The following is a 19256-nucleotide window of genomic DNA, read 5'->3' as shown; positions in this document are numbered from 1 at the left end:
AAACAACAACATATATCAAATGGTTTTTCATTATTTTTCCTCTCAATTCTTTTCTTGATTTCATTCCTTTTACCCCTAAACCCCAAAAGATGAAGCACAAGAGAGAAAGAAGATAGGCGAATAACAAACTTTACTAAACTTTTATTATATTAACGAAGGAGGAAAATAAGTTTCTTTTTTGAAAGGAGGAAATTAAATTTCTAAGATACCATGAAGCACAAGAGAGAAAGAAAAGGGGCGGCTAATACAGCCAGACTGCTTTAGTTACATTCTTTTATCTTATCTTTTTATTTTTTGACAAAAGCTAACTAAAATAAGCTTTAGTTACATTCATTCACAAAGGAAGTGGTAAATGTAATTATACAAACGGAAAAGGAAATGGGTACAACTTCTCAAAATCATATCAAGTAAAATGCTTTGAATAGATGAATATTTGGCTTATTTCTTGGTGAAAGGATGCTTTTAGTAGCACCCAAAATAAATAAAAATAGAATAAAAACAGAATGAGTAGAGCGTTTTTTAATGGGCATTACGCGTCAGCAGCCCTTCGAAAATTGTATAGAGATCCGTATTGTCGGGACCAAAAATCTCATCAGCTTTCCTAAGTGTTTCCTACATAATAACATAATATCCAATACACAAGTTAATAGAACATACCAAGTATATGATAAAGGTAGGAAGAATATTTACCTGTTCCTTGCCGATTAATTAGATCTTACATCCCCTCAAAAGAAATAGAAATAAAAATAAAAATTAAATCTTATATTGGCTAGGAATCAGATATTCTGAAAATCGAAGTGGATTTCTAGCAAAGCTGAGGAGGCAGACTTTACAGAAAGGAAACTCGAAGATTTTGAGATGAGAAATGCAGATAAGAGTTTATGCTTTCTAGTAAGTGGTTAAAAACTTATTTGGCTTTCTCTTATCTGACTACAAGGCCATTCCTGTTCAGTTATTGGTAGTCAATAATTTGTTGAAGGTTAGGAAGGAGTGAAGGAACAGAGCAACAGAGCAACAGAGCAAGCTGGCTGGCTCTCCATTTGCTTTCAATCTGTCTTCTGCTTGCCTCGTGAGAAAAGAAGGAAAGTTTTATTTTTCGAGGTAGAAACATTTTCAAGCTAAGTCTACTGCAAAGTTGGTGTTGTCCCCAGAAAGATGCTCTGATGAAATTTTTCTACTTGGTTATTTTTAGTTGGTGGTCTTCTGTTTCCCTTGTGTTTGGCTTTTCTTGTTCATGGATATTTAACCATTTTCTACAACAAAAACAAAAGTAAACCATTATCGTGTCGACACTCCCAAGGTCAATACCATTTGATTTGATTTGTGCAGTTCAATTCTTGAACAGAAATTTTGGATGTTGATCACTTACAATATTACTCTGTAACAGTTGGTTAATTAGTTGATTACCCTTAGTCAAACATGGGATTCGTTCTCGCTATTCTCTAATCCCCACATCCACTCTTACCCTCCCCTTCCCTTTCTCTCTCCGCCCAACAAACCATCATAGTCAATCTCTCTCAAAGTCTCACCAACTTCCTCTAGTCTGCAAACTAACCTACCTCTTTTCCACCACCCCTCCATATGTTGTTGACATTGCCTTCTAGCTCCTATTTTCTTGCTTCATTGAAAAAATCAATTTGCAGCCAATAATCTGTCTAGATATGGCAATAGTCAAGGCTGGAACCTCAACACCAGGTAATGCTGGAAGATTTGCGTTTTCCAGTTTTCCCCTTACCATTTGTAATTTTATCACCACCATACCTCACTTATTGCTGGATTCCAACTCCTTTTTTTCTCTATCCCCCACAGACATATCTACGACAATAGAACATACATGAGGAAAAAGGAGCAACAATAAATAATGAGTTTTACATTTCGTGACACATGGACCTATTGATTTTGGCTTAATCATTGCTACTAATGCATCCATCGTAGCCAAAACTGGTAGTGGTTTTAGCGAGTCTAGTGGTAGAAGGGGAGAGAAGCCGAGTGCATGTTCAAAAACTACATGAACTGGACAATTACTCATTCTTCTACTGTGTGCACAAACAAAAGGCTGTGCTGTAATGCATTGGCTATCAGGTGAAAAATATGAGGGCATGGGATGAAGAAGAGGGAAATTTTGGTACTTTGGATTTGAGCCGACCTAAAAAAACATAAATTCTAAAACGTACTTTCATTATGGTAGAATGAAATTCATTTGATCAGGACGAGCGAAGTAAGAAAAAGAGGGAGACAGGACACGTTAGGCTGGGGGCAAGAGGAGGAGAGACAAAGAATGAAAAAACGGACAGAAGAAGTATTTTCTCTCTTATTTTAAGATGATGAGTGGGAGTGGTTTGGTAGAGGAAGATCTTCAAAAATGGAAAAGTGGGGATGTCAAAGCTTCGAAGAGAGTGAAGGAAGGATTATTGTTAAGTTTATGCATAGTGGGAACATTCCCAACAAACATGGTAAATACGAACTACTCCCTCCGTATTTATTTAAGAGATACACTTGGTCGGGCACGGGTATTAAGAAAAAGAATTGAATGTAATAAAGTAATGAAACAAGTGGGGTTGGGTAGATATTTTAATAAGTAAAACAAGTGGGGACCATGTCATTTTAGGGGATTGGGGGTGGGGATGGGGTGTATATAGATTATTTAATTAGATGGTGGGGTTGATAAGTTACTAAAAATGGCAAGTGTATCTCTTAAATAAATACGGCCGGAAAAGGCAAGTGTATCCCTTAAATAAATACAGAGGGAGTATATATATTAATTCTTATAAAATTAAAAGGAAATCCAACAGATAATTAGTACGAGATAGATCACATACTTCTTTTGTTTGTTTGTGTGAGTTCAGCTCCTTCACGTTTGCTAAAAATGCACCAAACTGTTCATAAGAGAGACGACTCCTGAGAAAAACAAAGCAAGGGTCAGTGACCAACTTCACACCTTTTATGCAAGTGCACGGAGTACCAATACCAAAAAAAAAAAAAGTTTTTAGTCACTATGACATTTAGCATCATGAAATAATGAAAATTCCTACAAAAATTACAAATAAAGGGATAAAGGTGCTGCTTTACCTTGCCAAACAAATAACTTAGCACTTGGTCACATATATGCAATTTAATTTTGTAAATGTAGTTTGAAACTTGCAAGTGTGTTTGAAAGGACAGCATCAACTTCATCGATGCAGTTTCCATTGTTACTAAAAAAAAAGCATGTTTTAAATATGCGAAAAACTGAAACAACCAATTTGAAAGATATACAAACATTTGGGAAAGAATTGATGTATCAGTCGGATGCAGTCCAACCAGAGAGGCTACAGGTAAAAGAGTTGTATATCAATCCCACACAGCCTCTCCCTTATCCCCTGTAATTATTCTTGTAGCCTTGCAGAACTGGTAATTCAATTGAGCCCAAATGCCGGAAAGAAGAGAGAATTTTCTGAAGAAACCCTTAAGAGAGTATTTGTAACAAGTTATATTTTCTTAACACTCAGTTTTAAACTTTGTAATAAGAACTAACAGAACCTTTCATAGAAAAATAGACCAGCCAGGTAGCTTTTTTGTCACAGTAAAAAAAATAGTTGGGCCATATATTGCAGCAATGCACAATGATGCACATGTACTACACTTCAGAATAATAAAAATGAGGACCCTATTTATATAGGAAGCTTAATAAAAGCAGATACCTGACTTGGCGGAAGAATTCTTTCCCATCAACTTGAGTTCTCCCTGGAACAAGAAACAGAATTTTAAGATATGCAAAACTAATATTTTCCCAAAATGTTTTACTCTTGACATTGTCATAGTCCCTTGTTATTTCAAAAAAAACTCAACATCTTAAAGAGACAATGACTTTCCCTGGACAAGCCTAAACAAATTCATTAATTTTCTATGTATTTTATGGGCAAACATTAACCATGCGAATAATGAATAAAGAGTACAAACTCACCGCTTCCCGAATCCGAAGCTGAAAAGGAACTGTGGGTGCTTGAAGGCAAAGAATCAAGCATGCCTCTGGTTGTTGAAAATGAAACAGAATGTCGCCTTGGTGATGCTGGCTTAGATGTTTTGGATGGTGACACAGATGCAGACAAAGTAGGAGGGGAACCAGGAGGAGTGAGGCGAGGAGTATTAGTTTGTGATGCTAACAAGAGACCTGGTGATATCCGAGGCCTCGAAACTGTAAGCATTCGGAAAACACAATTGAACAAATTATTACTAATGTCACAAGCAATTTCCTTCTCTAATGATTTGTATCTGCCTTGATGAAAATATTATGGCCACAGAGTAGACATACAAGCACATGCATGCAAAGATCGCACACACATGCTTAAATTTTAAAATAAAAAAAAATTGGACACACAACCGGGAGCTGAATTACCTTCTGCTCGTGATGCATGCACAGATTGCACACACATGTTTAGATTAAAAACATAAAAATTGCAACAGAAACAAGAACTGAGTTACCTTCTGCTTCGCGATCCTCCAATGATGAGTTTCCATGTTCTAAACTCTCAGTCTCTGTAGAAGAAACATATGCCGATGGTATTGGAGTTACATCACCATCTGATTTAGAACAAAGGCATTAAACTATATTAGTGACCCTAACAAATTGAATGAGATCATACCTCTTTGTTTTATATAAATATTTTTTTATTATAATTGAACTTATTTCTAGATACCAGATTATTCAAGGTAACTTGGACAAGTCATTTAGTGAACCGCGTATTACCAAGAACATACAACACTACATGAATAACTAAACAATGATTTATACTCAAACCAGTAGATTTTTACAACTCGATCCGTTTACCAAGTAGTTCCAGAAAAATTAAACAGCATAAAACCCAAAGTTCCAGCATAAAACTCTTTGGCAGAAATTTCATAGCATTAGAAATGTACAACTCAACATTTGGTCATCAACCTTTATCAGTCCCCGCTTTGAATTAATTTAAAATATATCAAATCTAGGATGGCCCACCCCGAGTTAACTTTGAGTTGCAAGTTGCAATTACGCTGACCAATTTTGGACCAACTAAGGAACGGGCATCCCGTAGGTGGGATTATTATGATTTAGTAAAGTCAGGATTAAAAAAGTTCCTGAATTTTCTCGGTAATTTTCGAAGACAAAGAGATCCTAGTGGCACAAATTTAGAAGGAATAGAGAACAGCAGAGTGTAAACCTCCACTTTGTGACTGAGCAGACATAATAGTTGGGGTAGAAGTTTCCTTGGTAGCTTTCTGTAGCAATCCTGCCTGTCACAAATACATGAGACAGTCATTGGTCAACACATAAAAAAAATATGTACTTGTGATAGTGCTTCAAGATAATGCACTTACAGTATTTCCATCATCTTCTTGAAGTGACTGCATGAGTGTCTTTCTGAAGACCTCCAACTGTTTACGCAAGAAGTCATACAAATTAATGATGAACAAAAAAGGTACTCATGTTTTTATGGCGATAGTCTAAGTTAATGTAGTTAAAATTTTCGTAGTGATCAAAGTAAGCATTTTCTACACTATCTGTGCAACCTGTTAGTATAAGAAAATGTTGTTAAAATATGGGTAAATGGATCTTCCTAGAGGTTGCAAGCCCATTACTTGGGAATTGGTTGATTTTCCTAGAGGTTGCAAGCCCATTACTTGGGAATTGGTTGATCTTCCTAGAGGTTGCAAGCCCATTACTTGTAAATGGATCTTCAGGAAAAATTTGAAATCATGTGGATCAATTGACAAGTATAAGGCCAGGATTGTGGTAAGGGGTTTTACCCAAAAACACGGCATTGATTATTTTGATACATATTCTCTTGCAACTAAAATTGCAACCATTAGAACCTTAATTTCTCTTGCATGCATTCATGATCTTGTTGTTGCATCAAATGGATGTGAAAACTGCATTTTTGAATGGTGATTTCGATCAAAAGATTTATATGGTTTAACCTGAAGGTTTTGTTGTCAAGAGCACAAAGTTTGTAAACTGGTCAAGTCATTGTATGGGCTTAAGCAAGCCCCTAAGCAGTGGCATGACAAGTTTGACAAGACAATGACTAGTAATGGCTATCATGTAAAAGAAGGAGACTCTTGCATTTATTCTAAACATGATTCATTTGGTTGTATAATTATTTGTCTTTATGTGGATGATATGCTAATTTTTGGTAATGATTTGGATCGAGTGAATGAAACAAAAGAATTTTTGAGCTCAAAATTTGAAATGAAAGACATGGGTGAGATATATGTGATTTTGGGAGTATCAATTATTAGAACTCCAAATGGCATATGTCTTTGTCAAGCTCACTACGTTTAAAACTTCTTAAAAAGTTTGATTCATTCAATGTTGATCCAATTAAGACCCCTTATGATATAACTTATAAGCATCCATTTAAAGAAAAATAAAGGTAATCTTGTTTGTCAATCTGAGTATGCTAAGATTATTGGTAGTGTCATGTTTCTTATGAATTACACTAGACCTGACATTGCTTATTCTGTAAGTAGATTGAGCAGGTACACTCATAACCCAAGCAATAAACATTGGGGTGCTTTGAGGCGGTTGCTTAGGTACCTAAAGGGTACTATGGATTGGGGATTGCACTACTCCAAGTTTCCAGAAGCGTTGGAGGGATTTTGTGATGCCAACTGGGTATCCAGAAATGATCAAGTCAACTCCACTAACGGTTATGTCTTCACCTTAGGGGGTGGAGCTGTATCTTGGAAATCCTGTAAGCAATCTTGTACTTCTATGTCTACTATGGAATCTGAGTTTATTGCTCTTGAATTGGCAGGTCATGAGGCAGAACGGTTGAGCAACGTGCTTGCAGATATTCCACTGTGGGGGAAGCCAGCTCCTTCAGTTGCACGTCAATGTGATTCGCAATCTGTTATTGCCGTGGCAAACAACCATGCCTATAATGGGAATAAGAGACGCATTCGTTTGAGGCACAAGACAGTCAAAGAATTGTTGTCAATGGAGTGATATCACTAGACTATATCTTTTACCGAAAAGGACTATGTAAGAAACTAGTTTGGAAACGTCGGAGGGGATGGGCTTGAGGCCCATTGGATGAATTGTAAGGTAATTGAACTCCTACTCACTATGAGTTCAAAGGGGAACATTATGTAATAATTCAGAAGCACAAAATTTGTTTTGTCCATCCCTTATATGTTTATTATGTGCTTGTTACTGTTTGGAACGAGGTTGAGCACATGGCTCTTAATGAACCATTATCCATATTTTTGGTGGTGTGATGTAGCTCACACTTGATTGGATTCACCTACTTAAGTGTGGAAGTGACGCCGCTTCCTATGAGAATTGCATGGGCTATTCTCCAAAGCACCTATGAGCATCCAAGACGTATGGTCATTATAATGTGTCACCTTTATCGGCGGAGATTCAGAATATTATACATGTTCAATTGTGTGCTTTGGGTAACGGGTTTCTAACTTCCTATTAAGTTCAAAACGAAAGTCACTTGGTAGGAAAGAGATCCTAGCTTGAATGTCACTAAGTGTTAATTGTTTGTTTTTCCCAGAAATTCAATTCCTTCATTTCATTCTTTTTTCTTCTCATTTTCGGACCTGTGGGGGATTGTTGGAAATCCTTGTAAAAGTGCAAAAGAAAAAGAGTGGAAAAAGTGAGAATGTGAAAAGTCCGACATTGGAAAAACACCAACTTCATTTATTGTTTATATTTGGGGGGTTGAGTGAAACACTTGTTTAAAAAAACATGAGAGTGGCATGGGTGGACATACAACACGCGCGCGCGCCGGCCGCCCAGATCGGGACGTGGACCGTGGGCCTTGGTACTTGGCGAATGCGGTTCGCGGGCGTGGGGTGGGTTTTGTGGGTCGGGTTATTCTTTTTGGTCAAAAGTGGTTTTGATTAATTTTAACGGTCAGAAGAATTAATGAACCCACTAAATGATGTAAGTTCCCACTACTTCGCGTTTTCCCACTACTAGTCGTTTTATGGCTGGCTGTTACAATTCACAATATATATTCCACACTTCCGTTCTTCAGAAAAACACACAGAAATTGTTCTCTCAATTCTCTCTCAAACTCAAACATTCTTTCGTTTTAGGCAAATATTTTGGTCTCCAACCGAGGCTTGTAAGTGCACACAATCCTTGGTGTCGTGTTTGAAGAGAGAATAGAACATTTTGTGATCACATGACCACGTTCACCGCACCACTGACAACGGCCTAGAAAGGGCTTATGCTGACGAGAGGAGTTGTTCGTGTCAGATGGTGGTGTGGGCAGCAGACCGGGTGCAGAATTCCAAGATTGACGACCTTGATTACGTCCTTGATACGGGCGAGTTGTGGCAGCAAACGCTGTGGCTGGAAGATCCGGAGGTGGTTGGGCTTGGGCCATTGACAGTTCCTTGTTTATGAGTTTTTCATGAAGCTCTTCGAATGAGATGGGAGTATCACGACCATTGATAGATTCAATAGTCGAGTTATAAGTCGAGTCTAAGCCGGCAAGAACTCGATCAATCAAGTCTTCGTGGTCGACTGGTTTACCAAGAGCCGCTAATTGATCTGCACAAGCTTTGACAGATTGCATATAGTCAGTAATAGAACGACCACCTTTGGAAATGCGGGAGAATTGGTCTTTGAGTTGTTTGATATGGCCCCTGCTTGGTGTAGCATATGTTTTAGCCAAGATATCCCAAACTTCGTTTGAGGTGATGGATCGAGATACAAGGGGAATGAGAGAGGGAGATAGTGTACCAATGAGAGCACCGAGCAACAACTTGTCTTGGCGAACCCAGGTGAGGTGAGCGGGGTTCGTGGATTCAACGGCATCGGTGGTGATGGTAGGAGGAGGGGCTGATGTAGTACCATCAATGAAGCCGTGAAGATCATGGCCAATAAGAATGGCTTGAATTTGCATTCTCCAGGATAAGTAATTAGTGGGGGTAAGCTTGATGGCATTGGTAATGTTGATAAAGGTGAAAGGCTTGGTTGGCTCACTGGAGTTAGGTATTTGATAAGAGGAGTTGGGGATGGCCATGGAAGCAGACGAAGGGAGGAAATAAAATTATGGTTTTATTTGAATCTTAGCTCAGATACCAAAAAGAGAGAATTGGAGAAGTGATTATTTATCATTAATATGCAACAGCATTTATAGTAGTACAGCTCTAGTGCACTAGGTTTACAAGAATGGAAATGTAGCCGCTAAACATTAAACTACCTAAGCTATATACTAGCAACAAACTAGTGCATAACATTAGGAGGTATTATAGTAACAGAGTATCAACGTAACAAACTAAAGACTTAGTCAAGTAAAGACTTAGTCAATCCTTATCAGTGTTAACCTTGGAGGGCAACCGCAAGTGTTCTACTGCATAAGAGGTAGCGCGGAATTGTCTTTTAGAGCAGCGGCCACGGCGCGACAATGGTTTCAGTTCGTAATTTCGTAACATCCGGATAAGTTTTTCTAATTTTATAGCTAACATGAATTAACAAAGAAGACAGATAAATAGAAATGTTGATTCTTTCAGAGTTAGGGATGCGCTTAATTTTGGTGATGATTCTATCACATTAAGCATTGATACTACAAGGTGGCTTGATCAGTTCCCCACTATGTTAAATTGTTAATTGACTTGATACAATTCGAATTAACTTCATATGTATTCTCAAGCTTGAAAATTTAATTCAGAAAACATAAAAGAATGTAAATGTAATGAACTCAACTATTCAATTGAAATGTTTCACCACTAACTCACTAAGTCACTAACTACTAAAAAAAATAGCACATACCTTGGACACATCTCTACGAAGCTTAGCAACAGTATTGGACAACGAAGTATTCTCTTTCACCAAGCTCTCCTGCAGCGAAATTTTAACCAAAAAAAAAACAAAATTACAAAAGTAATAATAGTTGATAATAATTAATAATTAATATACGGAGTAGAATGGACGAAGCGACCTTTTCCTGGTCGGCGCGAGAAAGACGGTGGGTAGTTTCAGAGAGGGACGCATCAAGAGATTCAATCTGAGATTGTAGGTCGGAAATGAAATCATCCTTGTCACTGAGCTCAGACCGGAGAGCAGACGCTTCCGATTCGAGAGCAGAAACACGTGTCGAAAGAGCAATGGAGGTAATCTTTCGAGCCACGTCAAGCTGTGCAAAAGGATCAGAAGGTAGTGCCTGTAACACTTCCTCGGGAAGATCGAACTCGTTATTTGATGATGTTCCCATTTCCTCTTCCTCTTTTTCTGCGCTTACTTTTTCTGTTTTACCCATTTCTTTCTTTTTTTATTATGTTTTTCCAATTGACTTGTTTTGGCTGACCTGTGTTGGATTACTTGGATGAACGTGTGGTTGGTTATGACTCTTGCGAGGATGATACTCATCTTGGGAATCCTAACATAGGATGAGTTTGGCCATTTGACCATATGGCTACAAATTGGCCTGGTTGAAATAGTTATTAGGGATCACCTAGAAAATAATATTGTTAGTGGAATTTATAATCTTGGAACTTTTTCTCCACTTCTCGATGAAGCAATAGCTCTTTGTAATTGTCTTTTGTTAGCCAATGAAAATAACATGTTTTCATTGAGGGTGATAACTTGTTGATCATTAATATTTTGCAGGGACAAGTTCAGTGTCTTTAGAAGATTCAAGTGCTGATGAAAGATGTCAAACAACTTTTGAATCATTTTGATAGCTTTTCTTCTCGCCACATCTACCGAGAAGTCAATCGTGCAGCAGATTATATCGCCGCTTTAGCTCATCATGTCCAGACCCATCAAACTGTAATCCCCGTAAAATTTTAAATGTTACTCCGTATTAATACTCCCTCCGTCCCGGAATACTTGACCTGTTTTCCTTATCGGGTCGTCCCTTAATACTTGACCTGTTTCTAAAAATGAAAATATTCTAACAATATTATATTATTTCTCACTCCACCCCTATTAACCCACCTACCCCCTACTCCATACAAAAAATAATTAAAAATTCAACCCCTACTCTCCCCCAACCCCACCTCTTAACCCACCTCCCACTAACTACATTAAAATAATACCCCACTATCAACTACTACCTATTAAATTAAATAAGTCAATTCAAGTTCCTTAAACTCTGTGCCGGTCAAACCGGGTCGAGTATTCCGGGACGGAGGGAGTATATTTTAACGTATAGTTAATTATATTTAAATAGAATTTACGAATTTTAGAAATAAAAATATAATTAATGTATATTTATTTTTATACGTTCTAAATATTTCAACGATTTATGAAATCAAAAATAATTTTAGAATTTTATGTTGAAAAAGAATTTGAATTACGAAAACACGTTCGAAATTGGAAAACAATCCTAATCGGTTTTGGATTCAAATACTAAAACTAAATCTTAATTCTAGCCCAATTGGGTGAAGCCCAAAATAATAAAACCCAAAACTCTCTCCTCCCTTCTCTTTCAATTTCACGTGAAAACAAAGAAAATAACAAAACCCTCCTCTCTCCTTCAACATTCACGTGAAACACCCTCAAACCCTCCTTCTCTGTCACGTCAACTCCTTGCCTACTTGCTTGTTGCTCGCCGCCGCCACCACCCACCGGCGACCACCCTCACCGCAGCAGTCGCACCGGTAACTCCTTCATCTTCCCCTTCTCTTTCGTCCTTCTCTTTTGGTTTCGGTTTCTTTTCTTCCCCTTAAACATTGTTGTTCGTTCAGCCACACACAACCACCGCGAGTTTTCCTCGCCGCCAGCAGCCGCCGCGAACCTTGTCGTCGCTGGACCGTCGACCCCTTTGCACGGTAGTCCTCTCCCTTTTCTCTTTTTCTGCTTTCTTGTTCTTTTTCGTTCTCCTTTCTCGGTTGTTATTTCTTTCTCTCATCCTCAATTGTTTTCCTGCTGTTGCACGACCCTGCCACGTCGCAACAACCACCGGAACCACCGCTCGCTGCCGCGCCTCCCTTGCCGCCGGCCAGCATCTCCTTAACCCTTTATTTAGTTAATTTCTTAAACCCTAAGTTAATTTAATGTTTTAAATTATGTTTTAATTATGTAATTTATGTTTTATTGAATTAAATGTTTAGTTTTTATTATTCAATTATGAATTTAGGATTTATATATTTTACATAATTGAATTATTAAATTTCAGATTACATAATTTGATTGAAACGAGAATTTGAATTATTTAAAGCATGAATTTTAAGTTTAATGGTTTTAAATCATGGTAGGATGATTATAAATTATTAAAGTTATGATTTTTATGGTTTTAAGCACGTTGAATATATTTTGGAGTAGTTTTAAATCACCTTATATTGCTGGAAATTTGTAAATGGCATGTTTATTGAAGTTCATGATAATTGGTGATCATTAGTGCAGTAATCACTATGCTAGGAGGTTTAGTAGCTAATGTTGACATTGGGGAATGTTCAAATTATGTTTAGGAAGGGTTTGAAGCACCCTAATGTTGCTGAAAATTCAATGTGAGGTTGCATCGAAATCCACAGCTCCTCCTTTCAAAGATTTATCATGCAAAAGATAATTCTTCTCTATCGCTAGGAAGAACGACTAAAATAAAGGTTGGGACCTCTTGGGGATTTCGTGGTATTCGGAAGGCGGAAAACACACTTTTTCACGGTTGCGCATGGAAAATTGGGTCTGGATGTAAGGTTTTCGCAGGTAGAGACAAGTGGATGAATGGTCGAGTTCCTGTTTTCTCATCACATGTTTGTTTAAGAGATGCTAAAAATTGGAAAGTATCTGCTTTTATAAATCAACAAACTTTGCAATGGGATGCAGTCAAGGTATGGGAGAATTTTGAAAGTACCGATGCTCGTGCTATTTTATCAACAGAGTTACTTGGAAATCAAGGAGATGATTACCTAATTTGGCCAAGACATAAATCAGGTAATTACACTGTTAAATCTGGTTATGCATATCTACAAGATCTATATATACAAGGAAGATACAAAATGTGAACTTTCTGCAATCGAATCAAGCTTTCTACAAACAACTTTGGGATTGAACATTCCTCCCAAGTGGAAAATTTTTATTTGGAAAATTATGCTTCGGAGTCTTGCTGTAAAAGTAAATTTACTTTCTAGAGGAATTCAAATCGATGTGGGGTGCCTAATTTGTGGAGATCGGGAAGAGGATGACCAACATGTGTTTCGCTGGTGATCGATAGCAAGACAAGTTTGGATGTGTGGATTGCTAGGAATTCACTCTACTTTCAAAGAGAATCTTTCCCTCCAGGAATGGATTGTAATACCTCGTATTTTTATAATATTTATAAATATATTTTATTATATTTATAAAGCATTTTACGATTTTTGGAATTTTTTTCGCATTTAAATATTATTTAAATGTATTTCAATTAATTAGAATATTTATTATTTTAATTAATTACGAAACGGATTTAATTTTCGAGTCGAGAAATTTAATGGGTCGCAAGAAATTTTAAAAGGTTTGGGTTTTAATTAAATGAAAAGTCCAATTCGTTTTATTAAACGAGCCCAATCAAAAGAATTTAATTCAAAGATCTAAGCTAGCCCAATCATTTAATTCCCTAAGCCCAATACTAATTTCCTAAGCTTAGCCCATTAGAAATTGGGAGCCTATAAATAGGACTCCCCTCATTAAATAATCCCCCTATTTTGTCATAAACCCTTTTCTCTCTTACTTGCCCCTCACTCTTCCTCTCTCTTCCTTGCTCGCCCGGCCCTCGTCCCGCACACGAGTGCCCGCTGCTGCTCGTGCCCCTTGCACGGCACGGCACCCCTTCCCCCTTGTGTGCGTGTTGTTGTTGTTGTTGTTGTGTGGTGCTGCCTTCCCTGGCCCAGCCGCACGCCCACACTCCCTCTCTCTTCGCTCTGCCTTGCTGCTGCCCCTCTCGCCCAGCGCGCGCGCCCCTGCTCTCTCGTCCCTTCCTCGCGCACAGCGCCCAGCTCCCCGCGCTAATGTGCCTTGCTTCGTCCCCCTGCCGCACGCACACACGCCGAGTGTGTGTGTGTGTGTGTGTGTGTGTTTTGTTCGTTGTTGCTCAATCTTTTTTCGCCCAATCACATTAATTCGTGGTTGTTCCGTGCTATAGGTCGGATTGGTATAATTCTCTTCTTCCTTACCTATTCTATTTCAATTCCGTATTTTAAATTATATTATTATTATTGTTTTGAATAATTAAAATGCTGGGAATCGGTTATGAACACCGTACTTTGAGGATTTATGTGTTGTGATTCTTTAGGCTTGTTTTAATTATTAAAACATGAATTTTCTGATTCGTTTATTTAATAAAGAATTGATTTTTATGATGTTAAATTGGTTTTATTGGGATTTTCAAGCTAGGGTTTTAACCTAGACCTAATGAGTCAATTGATTAGCATAATTAGGTGATGATTTTAATTATGATAATCAATTATATTTTCAGATTTATATAAAGGTTTAAAGTGTTGATTTTTATTGATTTTAAAGGTGGAAAAAGTATGTTTTAATACTAGGGATTAGTTTCGCAAATTGAGACGATTATTTTATTAAAGAACGATTGAATTCTAAAGTTTAAACAAGGTTTAATATTTTATAAAGTTGCTGGAAATTTAATGAACATGGAAATAATTTAAGTTTCATTATTTTGATGATAGGAGGTGATTTTTAACTGAGTGCTCGTTATTGCAAAGTGGCCCCTACGCTTAGGTATTCAAGGTACGTACAAGTCTAGGGCGACCACACCATTTGTCAAGAGAACTACATGATTGTTGTTGATGTGAATTATATTATGTGGATTCATGTTTATTTTGGTGAACGATCATGTGAATTATTATGTTGGATTATTGAATTATTGGTTGAACAAGCATGTTGGGATTAGTATGAGTATGGATTTCATTATCAATCATGTTGTTCAATATTTATGCATGTATGGTTTATTTTCACATGCAAGGGATAGATTATTTATTATTATGCTATTGTACGGGATGTCTAGCATACTCTTCAGCCAATTATTCGTACCACGTTGTACTACTTATTCTTACCACATGTGAAGGGTTCGCTCACTTAAGCCACCGCACATGTAGGGTTTTAGTTGGGAATATTATATGAAATGAATTAGGATTTGTCGTGCAAGGGCACAACCCTCATGTTAATGGGCATGATGTGGAATCTCACTTTTGTGAGAAGGAACCTGATAGTAATTTCACAATGTCTTGCTTTGTTGATCACAAGTCCTAAAGCATTAAAATAAGATTGTTTTGGTTGTTGTTTATTAATTGTATGTGTGTATGGGTGTTGTAGACACCTACTTTTGTCCCCATTCCCGAAAGGGAAGGTTCGATGATGAGAACATAAATCTCCACTTGACAACGCATCTCCTATAAAATAACGAATCTCAATTCCCCTTCTCATTTCACCCGAAACCTGCTATTTATGGAAACCTGCTAAAAATGGTAACTGCCGTAAAGGGTAGTTGCTAAAAGTAGTAAGAATAAAAAGATAGAAACCTGTCAGAATTAGGTGTTGCACTTCAACATAAACCCTAAATGAGATAGAGATTACGAGAGAATCCTATTCCTAATATGATTCAAAAATAAGAGTCACGTATTAATTAAAATCCTAACGAGCCTAGAGTTCGTAACGGGCCCAGACGCATTCCGTCACAAGTTTAATACACACCAAATAACTCGGATTAAGTCTCTTAATGGACTCCGTACTCTAGAGTCCAATCTGACAAAGAATTCTGCCCAGACCCTATTTTCAACGCCCAGCCCTGGGCGCCGAAATCCTTGGCGCCCAGAGCTGGGCGCCGAAAATACCTGGGACGGATTCTTTTCCTCATCCGTTTCGTATTCAAATTGCTGAAAATCTATCTTTCTACGCCACTCTTTCCTATAAATAGACCCCTAAGTTCGACGTGAAAAAAAACACACAACACACAATTATATTATGAGTATTGACTCTAAACCCCTAAGCCTAAGCCTCACGCTGCAAAACCGATCACGCGTTCTGTCGCAATCGATCCATAAATCGAACAGAACGTATCCCGTCCCATAATTTGAGATTCGTTAAATAAAAGGAGAAATAGAAAAGTCAAAGTGGTTAGTTTTCTGAGAACCGTGACGCACCTCTCAAGGGTGCGTCGTAATGTGTCCCTTTTCCATGGTTTAATTGCTTTCCTCGCCCTTTTATGAACTGTTAAACTAACTAAAATCTGATTGTTCGATCACGCTTAATAAACATGATATTTTTGGGAAATTGGATTATCATGCTAGGTCCCTTAAAACAATCTAAATCAGATAATCGCGTTCGATCTAGTACTATGTGTTGCATATTGTTAAAATCAACTCAAATTAGTTTAATAGTTAACGCATGTCCCTTCAATTATTTATGCTGAGCTAGTAAGGATATCCTGCCTCTGGAGTTATCGAAGAGCGAGTACTCCTCTCGGTAGTTACAGTCCCCCGAACCCTCAATCTCTACCCTGCGGGTGTACGTTGAGCGATCCCCACCACCAGGGATCACAAGGGAACCTACGGCCGTCGTGGTCAAACATAATTGCACTCCCTTTATGTCACGATAACCGGGTTTTGTCAGTTTTTCTCATTGTCGTTAAAAACTGAATGGCGACTCCTATATTACTAGTCAATTGGGTGTAAACTCACAGGAAATCCAATTACACTTGATTTGACAAAAAGAAGCGTCACACCCACGAGGGACGAGGTCACGCATTAGCCTCGTGCTTTTTCGACCCCCTCATAGTGGCGACTCCACTGGGGATAGTGAAGGAAATACTCGTGCTTGTAGGTAATCAAAATAGCCGAAGGGTGAAACGATCCTACCCCGCGTTTATTTCCCAATCAAGTTGGGACGACCTGAAAATCAGCATATTAATGTGAACGGACAGAACCGCATAATGAATCTTGGCTCCCTTGGTGTTTCATCTTGGGAGTTGGGACTAAGGATACCCATCGCCAACCGAGGGGTGCATACGCTTCGAATGTTGTCCACTCGGCACTTTCGCTAGTAGTACACCCGTCCCAAACCCAATCGCTCGCCCATTAGGTCCCTCTCGCCTGCATGCCCCCTTGGCTTGCACTTGCGGGTTGGCCTCTTGAGCGAAATTCGTCTGCTGAAGACACTACCTCGACCGGGGCATGTGTTGGATCTACGATAGAAGCGGTACCAAGCCAGGCGCAAATAACTACCCATAGAAGCCTATCATAAACTACATGACATATTATTATTACCTCATGATGGAATGTTAGTTATGTGTAGAGAAATATATGATTGTGTGTGACAAACTGTCCTAGAAAAACCAACGACCTTAAAAATTGCCCAAACATTCATAAACCAATTTGCCAAAGAGTTATACCGAAATACGTGTTCCGCAAACCCGAACGATCGCCACAAAAATAAGCGACGCTCGGGATGACCTGTAACGAATCCCACGAACGCTGCACAACGCGTAAAGGACGTTATTAGGCAAGCACGCAAAATCGAAGTCGCATAAACAAAAAGTAGACGCAAACAGAAAACGAGAACCAGCCAGGGACGCATTTTCAACGCCCCTGGCTGGGCGCCAGAATTTCTCACGCCCGACGCTGGGCGCTGAAGTTGCTGCTTGGCCTTTTGGTCAGGCACAGCAGCCTCGGTGCCCGCGCAAAAAAAACACGTAGCAAAAAAAAACTTTTCGTAAAAATTGTTGCAAGGGCGTATGAAAAGGCACTCGACTCTAAAAGCGACTAAAAAATAAAAATAAATAACTCTTTGTGTCGTTGTTAGGCCTCCTACGACGACAATGCTCGGCACTAAAACCGAGCATGCTAATTAAACGACCTTGAATGTCACATGGGCAAAGTATTCAAAAAATAATGTTCGAATAAAGTCTTCAAGAAAAAATAAATGTTCAAATAAAAAAATACATAAATCCGAGTCTAGACTAGGCTATGCCAAAGTACAATCTAAATCCTAAGTCTTAAGTTGTCTTATCCATAAGAATCGGTCCTAATGCTTGGTGTCGCTCTGCAAGTTAAAAGGTTAAACCATACTGAGTCTCCCTTCCTAACGTTTAAATCAATAAGCACCCATATGTAATTGTCATCCCTTGCTAGGAATCCACGGCCTCAATACTCTCTCTCACCAATAAAAAGAATATATTATAGTATTTGCGAAATGGAAACGGTCACATTCTGGAAATCATCCCCCCATAGTCGCACAAACCCCAAAGTGAACCTAAGGTGTTAATACCATTGGCAAAGAAAAAATTAATGGCCCCCAAGGCTTATAATCACATTGGGTCACGACTATCATAGTCCTCTCGAGTCACTCGCTCCTTAAAATACTACTAAGTACGGACTAAATTTTTTTCCATGAATGCAACATGACCAACCATGAAAATACCCAAATCGGCATACCATAGGGCTACCATTGGGGTAAAGCAATACACACTAAGAGGGAAGCCGCACTAATGATTCTAGTCTTGTAAAAGTGGAAATTCGATCTCCCCAACTAACTACCTTGCCAACATTAAGCAAAATGGCGCATGACAAATAAAATCTAAAGTGTCAACCAACGAAAGTCTGAGAGTTGCTTGGTCAAGTATTATAGGCTTACGCCATGTCATTATTTTGAGTCTAGGCCACCTCCTTGTATTCATACACGGGTTATAATCAGAAAAGTTAATGAAAGTTCGAGTCTAAATCACAACTTTCAATTAAATCCCGAAAACTGGAATCTGAAAAGAAGCAAAAAAAAATTATTTTCGATGTAATTCTTTCGTTAAATTTCAATAAGGTAAAAATAACATTTTGAATCTACGCTATTTGCACATTTTAAGAAACGACTAAATACGCTTGCAAAGTAAGACAATTTAAAAGGTCCACCCTAGGCCTACTAAAATTAAAGGTCCACCCTAGGCCCACTAAAATTAAAGGTCCACTATAGGCCTACCAAACGAGGCTCACTCAGTCTCGCCTCGTGACTCAAAGACCACAACCATCTACCTTTTAGCCCAAATAAAAAAATTTGAAGGATTTATGTTGGGGAGAAATCCCATGCAAAAAGGAAAAAATAGAAAGAGAAAAGGGAGAGCGAAAAGAGCGAGCCATGAAATACTTAGCCCGTACCTCCCAAAGTGCGAAATTTACCCAAGTAAACGAAGGAAAAGAATTGAGTCAACCAATCCAAATCATAAAATTCTACGATATCTACCCTTTCCAATCCTTATGTTCTTAGACGCCTTCGCCCTGGGGCCCCTGTTCGGCTCATCTAACCCATCCATGTTCTCATTGCCATAACCCAAGAAACCATTACCTCGACTCTT

General features: G+C 38.4%; 1 protein-coding gene across 1 annotated transcript; it reads right to left on the bottom strand.

Moving 5' to 3' along the window:
* Positions 1-305: 305 nt before the first annotated feature.
* Positions 306-10277, bottom strand: LOC110796355 (uncharacterized protein At4g15545). The gene is made up of 9 exons (XM_022001422.2): positions 9921-10277; positions 9752-9820; positions 5335-5391; positions 5178-5250; positions 4462-4560; positions 3944-4174; positions 3681-3723; positions 2820-2898; positions 306-612 (listed from the first exon to the last, which is right to left on the bottom strand). Exons 1-9 carry the CDS (start codon positions 10236-10238, stop codon positions 520-522), a joined length of 1062 nt encoding a protein of 353 aa, XP_021857114.2. The 5' UTR covers positions 10239-10277; the 3' UTR covers positions 306-519.
* Positions 10278-19256: the final 8979 nt, after the last annotated feature.

The sequence above is a fragment of the Spinacia oleracea genome, chromosome 5 (genome assembly GCF_020520425.1).
Source record: "Spinacia oleracea cultivar Varoflay chromosome 5, BTI_SOV_V1, whole genome shotgun sequence".
In the NCBI taxonomy this organism is placed as follows: Eukaryota; Viridiplantae; Streptophyta; class Magnoliopsida; order Caryophyllales; family Amaranthaceae; genus Spinacia; species Spinacia oleracea.
This window is presented reverse-complemented; position numbering and strand designations above follow the sequence as displayed.